Source organism: Cygnus olor, chromosome 34, assembly GCF_009769625.2.
Source record: "Cygnus olor isolate bCygOlo1 chromosome 34, bCygOlo1.pri.v2, whole genome shotgun sequence".
Classification (NCBI taxonomy): domain Eukaryota; kingdom Metazoa; phylum Chordata; class Aves; order Anseriformes; family Anatidae; genus Cygnus; species Cygnus olor.
Window position 1 is genome coordinate 331,502 of NC_054091.1, and position 20,180 is coordinate 351,681.

At 53.2% G+C, this 20,180-nt stretch overlaps 2 protein-coding genes and 1 pseudogene across 2 annotated transcripts; 1 reads left to right on the forward strand and 2 right to left on the reverse strand.

Moving 5' to 3' along the window:
- Positions 1–1,200: 1,200 nt before the first annotated feature.
- On the reverse strand, positions 1,201–4,251 carry LOC121062722 (olfactory receptor 14C36-like). Its single transcript, XM_040542894.1, has 3 exons — positions 3,723–4,251; positions 3,228–3,367; positions 1,201–1,314 (listed from the first exon to the last, which is right to left on the reverse strand). Exons 1-3 carry the CDS (start codon positions 4,249–4,251, stop codon positions 1,201–1,203), a joined length of 783 nt encoding a protein of 260 aa, XP_040398828.1.
- A 10,020-nt stretch (positions 4,252–14,271) lies between these two features.
- Positions 14,272–15,311, forward strand: LOC121062748 (olfactory receptor 14C36-like). Its single transcript, XM_040542943.1, has one exon. It carries the CDS (start codon positions 14,365–14,367, stop codon positions 15,298–15,300), a length of 936 nt encoding a protein of 311 aa, XP_040398877.1. The 5' UTR covers positions 14,272–14,364; the 3' UTR covers positions 15,301–15,311.
- Positions 15,312–18,350: 3,039 nt separating this feature from the next.
- Positions 18,351–19,716, reverse strand: LOC121062723 (annotated as a pseudogene).
- Positions 19,717–20,180: the final 464 nt, after the last annotated feature.

Below are 20,180 nucleotides of genomic sequence, written 5' to 3' on the forward strand. Positions count from 1 at the left end.
CACTACCTGAGGTTTATGGACTCAGCACCAAATGCACCATGGGGCTCATTACAATTCAGTCATTTTCATCCAGTCTTCCAGACTTGTACAATTAATTAGTGAGGTTTGAAAAGTGCAGTTAAAGAGGAAGTTTTCTATGAGCACTTTACAGAAAGCATTTTCTTTATTTAAGATTAGTTTCCATTAATCTTGAGTTTTCATAAGAAGTGACAGAATCATTCTCTAGTTGACATGGATCCAATGTGCCTCCTAAGGAGGTCTGGATGTGTAGGAAAAGCAGTCCCCTGCAGTCCTAGACTGTATGGACAACCTTGCTGCTCAGCTCCCCATCCCCACCACTTGTCTCATCAGCCACCTGGGACTCGCATCACTTTTCCTTACACCAGACTTCTCCACTGAAGTCTGCAGCTGGATGTTACAGCATCTTTTCACCAAGTCCCACCTCCTTTCCTCAGACAACTGGCTGCACACAGGCACAGTTTTTGTTGTTGTTGTTATTAACATTTAACAACAAACAAGCAAACCCCACGGTCCTCAACAGTGAGCCAAATCCAAGTTGCCTCCAATGAGGTGCAACTTCCACAAGGGATGACTATACAAGAAATGTTTGACATGGGTAGGAAATGATGAATAGAAATGCAATTACAGAGTTGGCTGTAGGGATGATGAGATAGAAAACTGAAATATGGGAAGCTTGAGATCCCTCAAGTTCTGAGAACCAACTGTGTAGGTGAGAGGTATCTGAATGATCAAAGAGTAAGGGGAGGGGAATCTGGAGAAGAATGGAAACTGCACACGTCCAGACAGTCTGCTGGAAAGGTTACTTCCAACACGGTCTGTTTCATAAAGCCAGGTGGAAATACCAGAAAGACTGGGGAGATGAAGTGCGGTGCATAAGGGACAGAGTTCTGGCAATGCAAGTACAGGGGAAGATTGGTATTTTTTCTTTCGCTGTAATAAACATCCAGGAAAAAAAAAAAAAAAAAAAAAAGATGTCATGGGACAATTCAAACATTGTATTAGAAGTGTTCAATCATTTCAGCTGATTGAAGTGTGCTAATTGAAGTGAAACGTTTGAAATGGTTAAAAAAAAATTGTAGGCAATACTCGGGCCTAAAGCCTTAAAATGACGATTTTCTGTCCTGCATGGAGCCCAGTTACCATAAAACCATCCCTGCTCGGGACTGTTCATGCCACCCCTCACTCCTGGCGCAGAGCAAATCTGTGACATGTCGACCTCTCCAGCTTGTTAGAGGCCCAGATGATGTAGGCAATGGTATCTGAATTACCAAATGCGGGTACAGGTATAGCAAACTAGGGATCAATGGGGGAAAATGTGATTGGTGAGAACTGGTAATTGAGCAGGGCACTGCATGTAAGAAAGGAAGGGATTAAAGTGTCTCGAGGAGGAAGAATCCTGTGGAAGAGGAGGGGAGAGGGATGCAAGGGGCCAGCTGCATGTGGATATGGGGCTGGTCAGGGCTGGTCTGGTCAGGCCCTGTTCCTGATCACTGTCCTGCCTTCTTATTCAACTCTGTTGCTGGCTATTTGCTGTGTGAGTGTGCCCACTCCTGGGTGTGTTGGGGGTGACTCATACAATTATGGAACCACATAGCCATGTGTGCGTCTGCACCCATGGGTAATTGCTGCTGGGGATGCGTGGAGCACTGGCGACCTTCAGAGCAGATCAGGCTGAGGTGGGGAATGGGATGGGGCCAGGTGTGTTGCTCATGGCTCTGTGTGTGCTGCTGGTGGTGTGGTGGCTGTGAAGGTGCTGTTCCCTGTTGGTGTTGCTCTGTGTGTGGTCGGCTGTGTCCATGCCCTGTGTGTATTTGCCTGTGTGCACAAGAGTGTTGGAAATTCTGAGAGAATTTCTCCAGGTTCCTGATGAAAGAAGAAGCTGGGCTTTGCTGGATCTTAGGACTGAGGGATATTTTCTGATGCTCCCACAGACACAGAGATGGTGAAAGGGGTGTTAGCATGTTATCAATATGCTCCCTTTTCCTGTGGAGCATGCAAAGGCATCCAGCCATGGACAGGCCCAAGGAGAGGGTTCGTCCTTCCTGTGGTCACAACTGTACTCCAGTCCTTGGGGTGGACCCAAGCTGAGGACATGCTGAGGACTTTTGGGCTCAGGTTCAGCACACAGACTGGGGGGGTGTGTGTCACAGACATGTGCTGGACACAGCCAGAGGAACAGCAGCAAACTGCTATGGCTGCTGGGCCCTGTTTCCATCAGTCAAAGCCCTGACACAGGGCACAGGCATTGCTTTTGATACCACCCAACAAGAAAGATGGTTGCATTAAGGGCTGGAGAATATAGGGCACCAGTTCTTCCTCAGCCACTTCCTAGGCTTGGGGAAGCACCAGGAAACCATGGACGTGTGGCTCTGTATCGTAAGAAGCACAGAATCATAGAACTATTAAGGTTGGAAAAGACCTCCAAGATCATCTGGTCCAACCATCCCCCTACCACCAATATCACCCACTAAACCAGGTCCCTAAGTACTACATCCGAACTTTTCCTCTGCACAGCTTTCCAGCCAGTCTGTCCCAAGCCCATAGCACTGCATGGGGTTGTTGTGGCCACAGGGCAGGACGCGGCACTTAGCCATGGTGAACCTCATCCCATTGGCCTCTGCCTATCGATCCAACGTGTCCAGGTCCCCCTGCAGAGCCTTCCTATCCTTCAGCAGATCGACACTTCCCCCCAACTTGTTGTCATCTGCAAACTTACTGAGGGTGCACTCAATTCCCTCATCCAAATCATCAATAAAGCTGTTAAAGAGGATGGGCCCCAACACCAACCCCTGGGGAACACCACTAGTGACCGGTCACCAGCTGGATTTCACTCCGTTCACCACTACTCTCTGGGCCCAGCAATCCGGCCAGTTTTTAACCCAGCAAAGAGTGTACATGTCCAAGCCATGGGCTGCCAACTTCTCCACAAGAATACTATGGGAGACCGTGTCAAAGGCCTTGCTGAAGTCTAGGTGGACTGCATCAACATGATTTCCCTCATCCACCATGCAAGTCACCCAGACATAGAAGGAGATGAGGTTGGTCAGGCAGGACCGGCCTTTCATGAACCCATGCTGACTGGGCCTCATCCCCAGGTTGTCCCACATACGTTTTGTGATTGCATTCACGATGATCTGTTCCATCACCTTTCCTGGCGCTGAGGTGAGGCTGACAGGCCTGTAATTCCCCGGGTCCTCCTTACAAACCTTCTTGTAGATGGGCTTCATATTAGGAAGTCGCCAGTCATCTGGGACCTCTCCGGATGACCATGACCACTGACAGATGATGGAAAGAGTCTGATAGGTGATGGAAAGCGGCACAAGCTTCTGGAAAGCTTGGCAACCACCTTGAAAAAAGAACCAAGCCTTCAGACAGTGCACTGTGGAGATGCCATTTTATTTTGCAGATGCTATGGAAGAGTCAGCTCTGACCTTCTGTTAGACACATATTTATAGAGCCTCAAGAGCAAACAGAGCAGTGTCGCTCCTCAGCAGAAGTAGGATGAAAAAGAAATATTACTCTAAGAGCATAATAAATGCAAATGATATCAAAGATAAGAAGGACAATAATGATAATGAAAGAAGGACTGGGCCTGAGGGGAAGTACCAAGTTAAGTCATTTCTGGAAAAAGAGGGGAAGTTTGTCACTATTCAGAAACAGCCATAAAATCACTTTGCTAACAGCCCACTTGAGCTCCCTGCTTCTCATGCTATAGATGAGGGGGTTCAATATTGGAGGTATCACCGAGTACAGAACTGCCACCACCAGGTTCAGGGATGGGGAGGAGATGGAGGGGGGCTTCAGGTAAGCAAAAAAGCAGGTGTTGATAAACAGTGAGACCACAGCCAAGTGAGGGAGGCACGTGGAAAAGGCTTTGTGCCATCCCTGCTCAGAGGGCATCCTCAGCACAGCCCTGAAGATCTGCACGTAGGACAGTATGATGAAAACAAAACAGCCAGATGCTAAACAGACACCAACCAGAAGAAGCCAAACTTCCCTGAGGTAGGAGTCTGAGCAGGAGAGCTTGAGGACGGAGGGGATTTCACAGAAGAACTGGTCCAGGGTATTTTGTCCACAGAGTGGCAGTGAAAATGTATTGGCCGTGTGCAGCAGAGCATAGAGAAAGCAACTGCCCCAGGCAGCTGCTGCCATCTGGGCACAAGCTCTGCTGCCCAGGAGGCTCCTGTAGTGCAGGGGCTTGCAGACGGCAACGTAGCGGTCGTAGGCCATGATGGTGAGGAGACAATATTCTGCTGAAAACAAAAAGAGGAAGAAAAACATCTGTGTGGCACATCCTATGTACGAGATGGCCCTGGTGTCCCAGAGGGAATTGGCCATGGCTTTGGGGAGAGTGGTGGAGATGCAGCCCAGGTCGAGGAGGGCGAGGTTGAGGAGGAAGAAGTACATGGGGGTGTGGAGGTGGCGGTCGCAGGCTACAGCGGTGAGGATGAGGCCGTTGCCCAGGAGGGCAGCCAGGTAGATGCCCAGGAAGAGCCCGAAGTGCAGCAGCTGCAGCTCCCGCGTGTCTGCGAATGGCAGGAGGAGGAACGCGGTGATGGAGCTGCTGTTGGACATTTCATGCCCCTGGGAATGGGGACCTGTTGAAGAAGGAAAATGCAGTGACACTTTAGGACAGACTTCTTTGAGTGAAACCTACTCAGTTTCTTGCAGAAACCTCTGAAACTTAGTGATACACTGTCTGCATTCCTTGTCACATCAGACATTCATTAAAAGAGGGCGTTGTGGTTTAACCCTGCTGGCAGCTAAGCACCACAGAGCCGTTTGCTCACCCTCCCCCCTTCCTCTCTGGGATGGGGGAGAGAATTAGAAAGAAATGAAAGCCTGTGAGTTGAGATAAAGACAGTTTATCAGGATAGAAAAGAAAGGAAAATAATAATTATAATGATAAAAGTACTACTAATAATCATGTTTACAAAACAAGTGATGCACGATGCAATTGGACATGTGCTGACTCTTGGTCTCAGGGCCTGTCCAAAGACAAAAGGACATGGAGAACTTTGGGCAGACTTCTCTGAGCAAATTTCTGTTCTTTCATCAACACCCCTCCTTTCTCCCACACCTCCACAAATCTTTCTCAGCAGCAGCTTCACTCACGTCTCTTGCTGGAGCTCTTCTTTCTGCTGGCTGAGCGCTGTTTGGATCAGCAGCCTCTGCCCATGAGCTCCTTAAGACTCAGACCTGCTATGCAGCGGTGGGTACCTGGGAAAGCCGGTGACACATTCTGAAACCTGTAGTTTTGTTCAGATGCAGTGCACCTGTAATACAGAGGGGCTGTACAGGGACACCGCTGGATGTCCTTAAATCAGAGTGACCTGAACAGAGCCAGCTCATTTCGCTGCCCTGCGCACTGCAGTGCCCAGAGCCACATTGGCTAGAACAGCTTGGGCACTTTACTGCCACTAACACAATTCAAGAGCAGGACTCACAATTCTGGAGTTAGAACTCTGGCATTAACTCCACTGCTGAGAGAGACTGAGGGGAACAGTAAGGGCAGGATGGATGGGAGAGGAAACACAGAGAAATGCCCTCCCACACAGAGAAATGAGGGAGGAAGAAAATGGAGTGAGAGATGGGCAGCTGGGGGGGTTCTCTTCTGAGGGTCCTCCTGCCAAGGGGAAAACACAGCCTGAGATCCCATGGATGTGGGGGCAGAGGCTTTGCTGAATGGGAGCAGACACCATGTGGTTGGTCAGGGGAAGGTGCCTGCATGGCAGGGATGGCAGAGAGGTGCTCAAATTCCCCTGCCACAGAGTTTCTGGGAGCAGCTCCCTCTCACTCCCTGACCAAGGCTCTGCTGCCTGCAGTTGTCCCTGCCTGCAGCTGGGTCTCTGTCCCCACGCCTCCTGCCTGCAGGTCACAGCCCCCATCCCACCCGCCGGGTGCTCAGCTCTGCCCTGCAGACACCTCCTGGCAGCAGGGCTCTGCCCAGGGGCAGCTCGCTGGGGGCACGTCCTAGAGACCAGGTCACACAGACCCTGCTGGCACTGCATGTGTGGTGGTGGAGCTTTCTGTGGGCTGAGGGACAGGCAAGGGAATTGTTGGGGGGTCCTTGTAACCCTCAGTGGTATGGCTTAGGAGTGTCATGCTCATCATGGAAATTATAGTATCTCTTCCTATTCCCACAGAGCCAAAGAAGACAAAACTGAAAGCTCAGGAGGCTCAGAAAAGCTGAGACTGAATCTGAAATCCCTTGCCTTGACCCAGCTCTTGCAAAGTCCCTTGGATACACCCTGGTGGTGTTGTGGATCTGTGAGCAGGCTGCCCCAGGCAGCAGCCTCCCGCCAGCAGCAGGACCCTGCCCTGCCGGGGGGGCTCCTTCCACCCGCAGCTTCTCCCCGCAGCACCCCGGGCAGCTCCCCGGGCAGGCTGAGTGCTGAGCCTGGCAGGCGGCAGAGGCCCTGCCCCGGCACACAGCCCCTGGGGCACAGCAGGGACCCTGCTCTGCACCACAGCCCTGGGCACCCCTGCCTGCACCCCCGGCTTCTCCTTCCTCCGGGAGCTGCGGCTGCATTGCCCTCCAGCCAGACACTTACCGGGCTCAGGGCTGGCAAGTGTTCTCCCCCAGCGAGCTCTGTGCATCCTGCCACTTCTGCCTGCCTTTACCCACTCTGTCTGTGCAGGCAGTGCCCCCAGCCCTGCTGCGCTGGGCAGAGGAGCTGCTCCTGGGCAGAGCTGGCTCTGTGCAGCGCTGCCCGCTTGCCAGGAGCTCCCCTTGGGCCCAGGAGCCCGGCCCAGCTCAGCAGCAGAGGCTCAGCCCAAGGCCTCCCTTGCTCTGCCCCCCACCAGGCTCCCTGCCCATGGCCCTGGGGCTGCAGGGGAACCTGCTGGGAAACAGCCTGAAGGAATCCCTGGGCTTCCCTCCCTCCCCTGGGCACACACACTTCTTCATATCAGGCTCATTTCTCCTTGCAGAAAACCAATTAAGTGTAACAATCACATCTTGTTGTCCCAGTATCGGTTCGGACATGAAGTCATGGTCAGGGACTGATCTCCTCCATCCCCACTTGAGGAAGGAATTCAGCAGAGTCAGTCGAGGCATCTCATGCTGCTTGTTATTCCTGCGGCTGGAAGAGGGTCTCAGCTCCCTCCCATGTCTGCCACAGACTCACAGGACCTGGGATTCCTCCGGCCTCAGTTCAGGTGTCGGGGAGTCTCAGATAGTGCCATATTGCCACTGGTGCACCATTTGGATTGCTAATGGCACTTCGACCCTGAGCAACCCCACAACTGAAGGATCCTGTGAGGGACCGGGCAAGGCAGAAAACTGTTTAATGTGCATAAATCACCATAAATCACCTCCAGCATGGCCAATTCCATCAGATACAGGCTCCCTCTCTCCCTGGTGGTCCATGTGCCTGGGTGACATGCAACATCTTCCTTGAAGGGATACCTTTCCTTTAGGCCTGACAGGAGTTGCCTCAAGAGAGTGAGGATTTGTGCCCCCTTTCCAATTGCTTTGTCAGTGCCCCCTTCCCTGGGGAGGGATCCCAGCTGCTTGGCTTCCCTGCCCTCTAATTCCAGGCTACTGGCCCTGTTATCCCAGTATCGGAACAGACAGGTGACAATGTGCTGGCCTAGATGATGGCTGAAATCTTTTCGCATATCTCAGCTCCCCAAGGAACAGTGATCAGGTGCTTACTGATGATTTTATGTTATCTCACTCTTCATCCACCTGTTCCTTTGACGGCCCTACTTTGGAATAGCCTGCCTCGTCTTCTTCTTCCTCCTTCCCTGTATGAGTAGGAGCTTCTTTCCTTGCTAAACAAGCTGATTTTGTGTTTTTCTCACATATACGTATGACTGACACAGGCACAGGTTGGTTCTGTGGCCCAGTCACAGGGATTGGCGTTGTGTAGATTGCAACTCAGTAAGCAAAAGCCAAGCCCCAGTACATTGCAGTGATTTCTGTCTCTTTGGAATTGCCAGGGTGATGACACTCCTTTTTCAAGCATTCAGTGATTTTTTTTTTAGGATTCTGCACTTGTTCATGGGTGAAGTAACAAAGCATTGCAGGTGTCTACAGTTCTAGGTGCCTGCCCATATCCTCCCACAGTCCCTGCCACTCACAATTATCCTGCCTCAAGGCACATCACTGTGTGGCATTCTAGAAATAGGTTACCCTAACCTTAAACAAAACCTGAAACACATTCAGGAGAAATAAGAATAAGAAGAAGTTGGTTTGAACATCCCAAGGATATTGAAAGTTTTGAAGAGCTATTGTAACTAGCCTGGAGGAGAAAGGGGGAGGTGAAGGAGAAAGGGAAAGGGAAGAATTGGGGAGAAGAAGTGTCCCCCCTCATCCCTCCCATAGATTGGCTCCCCGAGGAGAAAAGGTAACGACTGTTAATTATGAATAGTTTCTGAGAGATGGTTCCTCAAGTATGGAGGTGACAGCAATGCTGAGTACAACTACCAGATTAGCCTCATGACCAGTAATTTCATCATAACATAAGGTAGCGTTACCCAGTAGAGTAAACTAATAACCATAAACCAGCCCCCAGAAAGCCCCCAGCACAACAGGGAATACACTGAGTACGTAATGGGCTATCTAACAGAATTCTGAGGCGAAACACAGCTACTACACCGAGATTAAAAAATAAATAAAAAAATACACATTGTGGTCAGCAGCTATGAAGCAGATATAATGCTTGTAACCGTTTTATTTTAACATGATCTGGTCGTATCTGTTTTTATCTCAACCCTTCGGGCCCCACGCAGGACCCCTTCAGGAAGGAGGGCATCCCACATGAGAGACCCAGAGAGGGCAGAGATGGGTTGTCAAGCAGCGGTGGAGACAAGTGTCATGGACTGACTGCAATCCCCATTCCCCTGCACCACTCAGTGGAAGGAGTTACAAGAGGCTGGATTGGGGGAATGGTGTTTTTAGTTTGCTTGTGGTTCCTGACGGTTGTAGTCCACTGGTAATAGGCAATAAATTCTATTAATCTATAGACCTATGCTAAGTCTGTCTTGCCTGTGATGATAATTGGTGCCCATGATGGTATTTGGTGGGTGACCTCGTGCTCTACCTCAACCCCTGAGCTCTTTTCATCATATTTTCTCCCCCTTTTCCTTGTAGGTTGGAAGTGAAAGAGCTGTTGCCGTGGAGTTCACCTGCGTAGCTGGATAACACCACCACAGTAATGGACATGGAAAGGGTTCAGCACCAGGACTGTGGCCACCCAGGGATGGCATCTCAAAACCCAGGACATGCTCTGCCAGCCTGGCTGCACAGAAGAGAAGGAACAGAGGTTCCCCTGAAGGAGAGCAGTAGAAGAGGAAGGCTTGATTTCCAACACAGGCATTTCTGGCACATCCCTGAGAGGCCTGTGCGAGCTGCAGGCCACACCAGTCTCTGGGACACCAGAGGTCTTTCCTCCCAATGCCAGATCCCAAAGAGGCACCAGCTCCCAGGGAAACCTGGCCCTGGATTGTCCCCATCAGGAGAAGTCTGAGCCATGCCCAGAGAAGCCCTGGGGCTCAGGGCAGCCCTAGCATCAGGACCCAGGAATCCTGGCTGCCACATTGTCCCCCTGAGCCCAGAAGAACCCTCAGGCAGGCCTCTTGCAGCAGCCATCAGCCCTATCCAGCCTCCTCCCAAAGCCCTGGACTTGAAGCTCTGGACAGCTGACAGCCCCTCGGCCACCCCTTGGGAAGGGGCTCCTGACACCCTCACCTTTGGAGGAGAGCTGCAGGAGCACTGGAAACAGGGAAGTCAGGTCAAAGGTGATGGTCACCCTCCAGCAGCCCTCCATCTCGCTTGCTGCTGGCCCTCAGCTCAGGACAAGGGATGCCCACCCTGGCTCCTCAACCACAGCTCCTCTGCAAGGTACCCCTGCTCCTCCACCCATTGGCGAGGGTCGCCCAGTGCAACCTTGCTGCCTGCTGACCCCACTCCTGGCCACAGAAGGACAGCGGTGGGGAGCACCTAAGCAGCGCCCAGCAGGGACCAGGCCTTGCAGGGAAGTGCCGGCACTGCCGCTGCTCCAGTGAAGATGTCCTGGTGATGCAGTGCATCCCTCTGTGACATCAGCACGTGTCATTTGAAGGCCTGTGATGTCAGCAGCAAGGAGATGGCGCAGCTCAGGAGAGAGACGAGAGATTTCCCTTCTTGTCCTGAGAAACTGTCACCTCCCTTCTGACCAGTTCTTTTCCACAGGGTCTTGACAAATCCACCAGGAACCTCTCCAAATGGTGACAAAGGCCATTGGATATAGGAAGTAGAGCGCTGGAGAAGTCACTGCTGTGTTCCTGCACCAACACACCTCTGCTCTTGGAAGCCCTTCCAGAAAGTTGGGGTTTGAGGCTTGTCCTGGGCCTGGGCTTTTTTCAAAAGATGGGAGTGAAGGCACCTGGGTTGCAGCAGCCCCTCAGTGTGCCTGAACTCCTCTCCACTGCATGTCCCTCACTTGGAGAAGTAGGATGTGTTATATGGATGGAATTGCAGTGCATGCCAGGGCCTTCCTCCCTGAACATCCCACAAGGCTCTGTGCTCTGAGAAGGCCTCAGCAACATCCCCCGGCCTGCCATGCGGGAGGCAGAGGTGGTACACGAGGGAATGGCAAACGTAATCGCTGTTGATCATCCCCAGCTGTCTCTTCTGAAGAATCTGCACCCATCCAGCACAGCACCCCAAGCTGAGGGACCTGTTCCCCCACACCTCAGCAGCTCTTCCATCCATGTCCCAGCCCTGTGACAGCAGGCGGGGATCCAGCTCCTCCTGCCTGTGCCCCAGGCTGAGGGCATTGGGGCACATCTTGGCTGCAGCACCTCAAATGTGGCACAAGGGCCAAACTCAGACTTGTCCCAGATCCTGTGCCCAAGCATGAGCATGCAGAGGCTTTCCTTCACAGTAGAGACATGCTGCCATGGATGGCAGATGGCCACGGGAGGATGAAATGAGGGGCCCGAAGCACAGCACGCCCTGGTGTTCCTGAGGCCAGAAGGAAACAGGCCTGGGCTGTGCCGCCCTGACAGCAGAGGGCCTTTTGTGGTGTTGGTGCAGCCCTGAGGGCCAGTGCTAGAGCTGGGGCTGATCTCCAGGCAGGAGAAGGGGCTGCCGCCAATGTCCTTGGCTATGGGCATCCTGTGATCCAGGGACACAGAAAAAAATCACTGGGCTGTGTCTTGAGTAAAGGATGGGGGTAAGAAGCAGCAGCAGTGTTTGCAAACACAAGTGGAAACCCCAGTGCGATGTGCCTCATATCCATGCACTGCCTGCCTCTACTGGATAGAGGAGGGACAGACCTTGGCTTGCTGCAGCCCTGGGAAGCGGCCACTTGCTCATAAGCATCAAGTCTGTTGGAGATGCCATCAGGGGTGCCCGTTAAGTACCAGCTATGAATGGCCAAAGCTGTCCTGTGGGTCCGGTGCTGCCCGTGTCAGCTGCATGCTCCAGTGGTGCTGGGCAGCGCTGGCATCTCAGGTAGCACTGCAGGCCTGGAATTGGCTATTACATGGAGCAGCTGCCCTGAACGAGGTTAGGCAATGTAGGGATGTCCATGGGACAAGTGTTGTTACAGTCACTGGAGATGGAGGGAAAACCAGATGGAGAAGAGGGAGAGGGAGACTGAGCTCTCCCTGTGGCACAGGACTCCCTTTGGTCAGGTGGATGCCTCTACAGGCTGCCCTGAGCCTACTGAGGAGGGACAGGTTTAGTTGTCCTAAATGTGTGCATTTGCTGTCACTTCAGCTGGCCAAAGGCATTCCCCACCAGCCTCAAGGGGATGCCCCCAGGTGCTGCCCTGTCCCTTGGGGTTCCTCCATGAGAGCTTGCAGATACCTGCACATACCTCTGCCCCCTGACATGTCACCAGGTGTTTGCAACCCCCTGATTTCCTCCATCTCCATTGGTGATCATGTCTCTTCCTGGAGGTGAGAAATGGAGCTCACCTGCAGGTGCTCATGTTATGGACACCTAAATTGAGGGCAGAGTAATCCCAGGTCCTGGGGGTTTGTGGCAGGCATGGTAGGGATCTGAGCCCCATTACAGCCCCAGGACAAAAACCCAGCATGAGATGCCTCAAGTGACTCTGCTGAATCCCTTCCGTAAGCAGGGGGTTAAAGGAGTTATTTTTGTGACCATGTCTGGGTGTCCCATCATCATCCGGGATGAGAAGAGGTGATTGTTATAGGTAATTCTTTTTCTGCTAGGAGAAATGAGCCTGGTGTGAAGAAGTGTGTGTGCCCAGGGGAGGGAGGGGACCCCAGAGATTCCTTCAGGCTGTTTTCCAGCAGGTTCCCCTGCAGCCCCAGGGCCATGGGCAGGGAGCCTGGTGGGGGGCAGAGCAAGGGAGGCCTTGGGCTGGGCCTCTGCTGCTGAGCTGGGCCGGGCTCCTGGGCCCAAGGGGAGCTCCTGGCAAGTGGGCAGCGCTGCAGAGAGCCAGCTCTGCCCAGGAGCAGCTCCTCTGCCCAGCGCAGCAGGGCTGGGGGCACTGCCTGCACAGACAGAGTGGGTAAAGGCAGGCAGAAGTGGCAGGATGCACAGAGCTCGCTGGGGGAGAACACTTGCCAGCCCTGAGCCCGGTAAGTGTCTGGCTGGAGGGCAATGCAGCCGCAGCTCCTGGAGGAAGGAGAAGCCGGGGGTGCAGGCAGGGGTGCCCAGGGCTGTGGTGCAGAGCAGGGTCCTTGCTGTGCCCCAGGGGCTGTGTGCCGGGGCAGGGCCTCTGCCGCCTGCCAGGCTCAGCACTCAGCCTGCCCGGGGAGCTGCCCAGGGCGCTGCGGGGAGAAGCTGCGGGTAGAAGGAGCCCCCCCGGCAGGGCAGGGTCCTGCTGCTGGCGGGAGGCTGCTGCCTGGGGCAGCCTGCTCACAGATCCACAGCACCACCAGGGTGTATCCAAGGGGACTTTGCAAGAGCAGAGACAAGGAAGGGTTTACCTAATCCTGTTTTGGTATTTCTGAGTCTCTGCTTTCAGTTTTCTCCTTTTGTCTCAGTGGGGATAGAAATAGGTGCTTTTATTTCCAAGAAGAGGCTGAGGCTGCTAAACCATCACAAGGAGGTTTACAAGGATCCCAGCAAGTCCCTTTCCTGCCCCTCAGCCCCTAGAAAGCTCCACCACCACACATGCAGTGCCAGCAGGGTCTGTGTGACCTGGTCTCTAGGACGTGCCCCCAGCGAGCTGCCCCTGGGCAGAGCCCTGCTGCCAGGAGGTGTCTGCAGGGCAGAGCTGAGCACCCGGCGGGTGGGATGGGGGCTGTGACCTGCAGGCAGGAGGCGTGGGGACAGAGACCCAGCTGCAGGCAGGGACAGCTGCAGGCAGCAGAGCCATGGGCAGGGAGTGAGCGGGAGCTGCTCCCAGAAACTCCGTGGTAGGGGAGATTTGAGCACTTCCCTGCCATCCCTGTGCTGCGGATGCCTCCCCTGGAGCCAGTCCCTACTCTCCTTTTTCTCACACCATAGACTTCCAGCCCTAATGTCACTGGGGCTTTTGATAGGCTGCAGGCTGCCTTGCACAAGGGCACAGCTCTTCCCTAGCAGCTCTGTGCTATCTAGCATCCCCATGGAGAAGACATGTCAGTCCTAAGGCCATAGAAATGCTGCTGGATGGCTGTATATTGGCAGCTGTTATGACCCCTCCCTGTCCCTGGAGAAGAGCAGAGAGCTGAGATCCTCCTCAGGTACGATGAGATGGGTGAGGGGCTTGGGGATCTGCACTTTGAACCTGGATTCAGGTGCTGTCAGCAGCATCCAGGTTCTTTTCAGGGGAACACCTGAGTGTGACCATCCTCCAGAGGTGCCCGCACAGGGCAGCTGAGACCAGGATGGATGGACACAACCACTGTCCTCACTCTGCCCTGAGGGACAGTCCCTTTGCCTCCCAGGAGCCCAAGGTTTCACTTGGTGGGCAGTAAATGTGCCAAGGATTTGTGCCTTAAACGCACTCCTCAGGTGTAGGGGGACAAGTATAAAGTAACAAACCAAAGCATTATGCACAAAGCCCTGCTCTGCAGTTGGGTGAATTTTGAGAAAGTGTACTCCAAAACTCCCTGTTACATCAAACACAGTTCATCTGAGACCACCCCATGTTCCATTTACTTCTTGCTACAGGTCAGCACTGTCTCCTGCAGAGTCTCTTGCCCCCAGTAGCACCCTCAGGCAGCACCACTTTGACATCAAGCAGAGGACCAGTCCTCCCAGAAGTGAAGAGGCAGTTTTTTATGGTTAAAAAAAAAAAAAAAGAAAGAAAGAAAGAAAGAAAAATAAATGTAGTAAAATAGTCTAGGTTTTCCTCACAGAGGTCTACCCTAACATTTTAATTCTCTTTCCTCCTTGGACAGGCCTCCCTATTCAGAGCAGCAGATCGCCATTCCCAGGAGGATCAGATGTCCAACAGCAGCTCCATCACCGAGTTCCTCCTCCTGCCATTAGCATACACGCGGGAGCTGCAGCTCCTGCACTTCGGGCTCTCCCTGGGCATCTACCTGGCTGCCCTCCTGGGCAACGGCCTCATCCTCACTGCCGTAGCCTGCGACCACCGCCTCCACACCCCCATGTACGTCTTCCTCCTCAACCTCGCCCTCCTCGACCTGGGCTGCATCTCCACCACTCTCCCCAAAGCCATGGCCAATTCCCTCTGGGACACAAGAGCCATTTCCTATTCAGGATGTGCTGCACAGTTCTTTTTCTTGCTCTTCTTGATATCAGCAGAGTTTTATCTTCTCACTGTCATGTCCTATGACCGCTACATTGCCATCTGCAAGCCCTTGCACTACGGGAGCCTCCTGGGCAGCAGAGCTTGTGCCCAGATGGCAGCAGCTGTCTGGGGCAGTGGGGTTCTCACTGCTCTGCTGCACACAGCCAATACATTTTCCCTGCCCCTCTGCCAAGGCAATGCTGTGGACCAGTTCTTCTGTGAAATCCCTCAGATCCTCAAGCTCTCCTGCTCAGACTCCTACCTCAGGGAAATTGAGCTTCTCACATTTAGTGGTTTTCTGTTTTGGGGGTGTTCTGTTTTCATTCTTTTCTCCTATGTGCAGATCTTCAGGGCCGTGCTGAGGATGCCCTCTGAGCAGGGACGGCACAAAGTCTTTTCCACGTGCCTCCCTCACCTGGCCGTGGTCTTTCTGTTTCTCAGCACTGGCATGTGTGCCTACCTGAAGCCCCCCTCCATCTCCTCTCCATCCCTGGACCTTGTGATGGCTTTCCTGTACTCGGTGATGCCCCCAGCAGTGAACCCCCTCATCTACAGCATGAGGAACCAGGAGCTCAAGAATGCCATTAGGAAAGTGATGTCATGGATGTTTGTAAGGATGTGTTGAGGAAACTGATTGTGCCTCTCCACAACTGTTTCTTTTCTTCTTCAGATGAATTACAGTTTATGTAATGACATGGCAAGCCTGTCTTAACTTCTGGAGGGATTTGTTTGGTTTTCTTTTTCTTTTTCCCCGTGTGATAATGTTTTCCACAAAGAAATGCTGTTCTTCATCCTGTTGTACCCAAGTACCGACATATCATAGAATCATAGAATGGCCAGGGTTGAAAAGGACCTTAAAGATCACGTAGTTTCAACCGCTCTGCTCTGGGCAGGGTTGCCAACTACTAAAGCAGGCTGCCCAGAGCCACATCCAGCCTGATGGATATCTTGTGTGACCCTGAGGCTTTGCATAAACAAGGAGCCAGATTCTTTGTGTATTTAAACAAAATAAATGAAGCTACAACAACTTCTTTGTCTGAGACCCACTCTCAGCTGATCAGGAAGTAATGGGAATAGCAAACCCCTTTCTGGCTGCAGCAACCCGGGGCAGGCTGCCCTGGCCCTGGGGCAGCAGGAGCTGCCTGAGGACCCCCAGGGATGGTCCAGAGGGGCTGCAGGCCTCTGAGGTTGTGCTGCAGAAGAGAGCAGGGGACACAGCATGGTACACTGACCTCTGTATGCTTGTGCCATGGTTGTCCCATATGTGGGGCTGAGCCCTCTGTGTCTCCGGGAGCTTCTGTGCTCGTCAGAGGGGCTGGGGCTGTGGTGGCAGTGCCCAGAGCCCTGCAGCAGCCTGCGCTGGGCACTGCCCTGGGGCCACTGCCACTGGGCTGGGATGAGGACAGGGAGGTGGGCAGAGATCAGGGAGGTGGGAGAACTGTGCTCAGGGTCTGTGTTGGGGGAATGGCCAGCCCTGTCAGCCTCTGTCCCGGCCCAGAGCCCTGCAGACCTGGAGCAGGGCTGTCTGCAGAGGCTCCCATGGGATGTGGCTGGGTCAGGGCAGGGGCCATGGGCTGGAGCAGGCTGCAAAGGCAGGAGGGCCATGGCAGGAAGGGACCCTGAGGGTGCCATTGGGATTGTAACACGGGGAGTTTGACCCAGCACTGAATGTGCACTGCCATGTGCGGTGCCTTGGCAGCACGGCTGTGGGACCATGTGTGGGGCAGTGGGGCTGGGATGCTGCAGGGACACAGTGTTCAGAGGGGCCACGAAGGAGCTGCCGGGGGGTGACAGCAAGGACAGGATCCAAAACAGAAATTTATGGTGGAGGTGGAGGTATGGTTTTAGCAAGGGCAGAGCTCACCTGGAAGTGGTGTTATCGAGAAAAGTCAAGAGCAAAGAGAAGAGCTTTTGCTGGAGCTAAGGCTCAGATTTCTCACCCAGCTCGCCCAGGGCTCGTCCTGAGCAAGGCGGCCACGAGCCCTGCCTGCCCTCCTGCCTGCCCCGTGCCGTCAGGTGGCTGTAGCAGAGGGGACCCACAGCCAGCCCCTCGATGGGGCTCTGCCAGCCCCTCGGCCTCCCCTCTGCAGTGACGTCATTTCTGCCCAGGGGGCTCTCTGACGAGCGTGATGATGTCATAGTGCCTGCTGGCCAGCCCTTCTGAGGGCCAATCAGGCTGCTGCAGTGGCAGTGACCTCACTCCAGCCCCTCCCCACGGCCTGCCTCTCCGCTTCCTCTCTCCCCTGTCTGGACCCCGGGGACAAAAGTCGGTGTCACGCAGCAGCTTTGCAGTGGTGGCCTCCGTGGTGGTGTTGCCAGGGAGGACATCTGCCCCTGTGCCAAAAGGACCTACTACTGCCCAGATGCATTTGGTGTTTCAAGCTGTCAGTGGCAGAGGTCTTGCAAAGTCTTTCTGCAGTTGTGCCCAGGGACCTTCACTCCATGGGTCCTGGGCCGGGGCTTTCACTTCAGACGAACCTGCGTCAGTCGTGGCACAAGAAAGACGCCTCTTACAGCTGTGCTCTGCATCCTCCTTCATGGTAGGGCACCACTCGGTGTCCTTCGCTCTGCTCACAGTGTTTGTCTTAGCTCAGGGATGAACAGGATTAGATCTGCTTGAGTCTTCTGAGGCCCAATCCAAGGCCTATTGCCTGCTGCACCTACAGCACAATAACCATTACTTCTCCGTATTATGCAGATTGACCTGATGGGTCTGTTCATATTAATCCCTTTTAATTTCACTAGATGGAAGAGGACATATTCCCAGACTGGGGCAAGCTGCTGGGCTCTGCCACAGCCATTCAAAATCACCTGCTCTTGAGTCGTTCAGCCTGAGTTTATCACACATGGACCGAAACGATTTTTTGGGGGGTCTCAATGGCCATTTCAAGTGTAGTTAACTCCAGGAATCCACTGGCAAGTGTGCCAGGATGCATGGTGCCAGCCCACAGGAATCCCTCACAGAACCTATGGTCTTGTCCAGGCCATAGTCTCAAGTTCCCCTAGACTGCGGTGGCTGCCTTCCAATGATTGTGACTTATTTACACTCATAGGACCATAGAACAATAGAGCCATGTAGATTGGAAAAGACCTCTCAGATCATTTGGCTCAGGCCAAAGACGACAAGCTAACAAACTCTGACCTGTATACAGCCCTTCCTGATAAATTTGGCAGTGGCCCTGTGTTATCTTTGTTTCCTCTTTAACTGTAACAGGAACAGTTCACCTTGGTACCATGGCACAAGCATACAAAGGTCAGTGTCCCCTGCTGTGTCCCCTGATCTCCTCTGCAGCACATCCTCAGAGGCCTTCAGCCCCTCTGTGCCATCTCTGGGGGCCCTCAGGCAGCTCCTGCCACCCCAGGGCCAGGGCAGCCTGCCCTGCCCTGCTGCAGAGAGAAAACAGTTTATTATTCCTGTTTATTAATCCACTGAACATAGGTCTCAGAGAAAGAAATTGCTCCAGCTTCATTTATTTTGATTAAATACACAGAGCCTGGAGCCTTTTTTTACTGAAACCGTAGGTCACACAGACAACGGAATACTCAGGTAGAAGGAAGTGAAGGGCTTTTCTGCATAGACAACATTATCACAAGGACACAAGGGAAAAACAACCGAACAAACCAACAAACACCAAGCAGAAAGGCAAGAGTGCCTGTCGTGACATACAGTGGGAGTCATTTGCAGAAGAAGGTAGACAGTCTGTGGCCACAGATAAAAACCCAATCAATCAACATTTTCCATATCGAATCCTTGAGATCCTGGTTCCTCATGCTGTAGATGAAGGGGTTCGCTACTGGAGGCACCATGGAGTACAGAACTGCCGCCGCCAGGTTCAGGTTTGGGGAGGAGATGGAGTGGGGCTTCAGGTAGGCAAATATGACAGTGCTGAAAAAGAGTGAGACCACGGCCAGGTGAGGGAGGCACGTGGAAAAGGCTTTGTGGCGGCCATGCTCAGAGGGCATCCTCGGCACTGCCATGAAGATCTGCACGTAGGAAAAAACAATGAAAACAAAGCATCCACAACCCAAAAAGGACGTTGTTGTGGTTTAGCCCGGCTGGCAGTCAAACACCACACAGCCGTTCGCTCACCCTCCCCCCTCCCTCTCCGGGATGGGGGAGAGAAACGGGAAAGTGAAGTCTGTGAGTTGAGATAAAGGCAGTTTATTAAGACAGGGAAAAGAATAACAATAATAATAATAATAATAATAATAATAATAATAATAATAATAATAGTATTAATAGTAATAATGTGTACGAAATAAGTGATGCACAATGCAGTTGCTCACCACCCGTTGACTGATGCCCAGCCTATCCCCGAGCAGCCGGCCCCCCCCCTCCACCCCGGCTAGCCACCCCTATATATTGTTCAGCATGACGTCAGATGGTATGGAATACCCCTTTGGCCAGTTTGGGTCAGCTGTCCTGGGTCTGTCCCCTCCCAGCTCCTGCTGCATCCCTAGCCTGCTCGCTAGCAGGACAGAGAGAGGCTGAAAAGTCCTTGGCTTGGTGTAAGCACTGCTCTACAACAATTAAAACATCAGCATGTTATCAGCGCTCTTCTCATTCTAATCCAAAACATAGCACCCTGCCAGCTACTGGGAGGAAAATTAACTCTGTCCTAACTGAAACCAGGACAGACGTGAACATGAGAAGCCCAGCTTCCCTGAGGTAGGAGTCTGTGCAAGAGAGCTTGAGGATGTGGGGGAATTCACAGAAGAACTGGTCCACAGCATTGCCTTGGCAGAGGGGCAGGGAAAATGTACTGGCAGTGTGCAGCAGAGCATAGAGAACCCCACTGCCCCAGGCAGCTGCTGCCATCTGGGCACAAGCTCTGCTGCCCACGAGGGTCCCGTAGTGCAGGGGCTTGCAGATGGCAACGTAGCGGTCATAGGACATGACAGTGAGAAGAAAAAACTCTGCTGATATCAAAAAGACAAATGCAAAGACCTGTGCAGCACATCCTGAGTAGGAGATAGCCCTGGTGTCCCAGAGGGAATTGGCCATGGCTTTGGGGAGAGTGGTGGAGATGCAGCCCAAGTCGAGGAGGGCGAGGTTGAGGAGGAAGAAGTACATGGGGGTGTGGAGGTGGTGGTCGCAGGCTACGGCGGTGAGGATGAGGCCGTTGCCCAGGAGGGCAGCCAGGTAGATGCCCAGGAAGAGCGCGAAGTGCAGGAGCTGCAGCTCCCACGTGTCTGCGAATGGCAGGAGGAGGAACTCGCTGATGGAGCTGCTGTTGGACATCTGATCCTCCTGGACAAAGGGGACTACCCAAGGAAGAAAAGACAGTGATAATTAGCAGAGACACCTCTGAGAAAAATTTTCTCCACCTCTCACTGAAACCCCCCACAGTGACTTTCCCCTTTCCGAGACCTTTCTGCTGCTCTGTTGCTTGAGCTTTGGATGGTGCTGGAGGAGAGTGCCTCTGGGAGCAGGGGACCCTGCTGTGCACTTTGGAGGAGTCACGCCTGTCCTACAATTCTAGGTATAAAGAAATCAGGAGTGAC

What these genes read in the sequence shown, in the direction of transcription:
- LOC121062748 (XM_040542943.1), top strand. Translation starts at nt 14,365, where the DNA reads ATGTCCAACAGCAGCTCCATCACCGAGTTCCTCCTCCTGCCATTAGCA.
- LOC121062722 (XM_040542894.1), bottom strand. Translation starts at nt 4,251, where the DNA reads ATGGCCTACGACCGCTACGTTGCCGTCTGCAAGCCCCTGCACTACAGG. An exon ending in CCTCATCTATAGCATGAGAA is followed by an intron (nt 3,368 to 3,722) that starts GCAGGGAGCTCA and finishes TCTTTTTTCAAG; the next exon opens with GTGGTTGCCAAGCTTTCCAG. An exon ending in TGAAGCCCATCTACAAGAAG is followed by an intron (nt 1,315 to 3,227) that starts GTTTGTAAGGAG and finishes ATTGATCCCTAG; the next exon opens with TTTGCTATACCTGTACCCGC.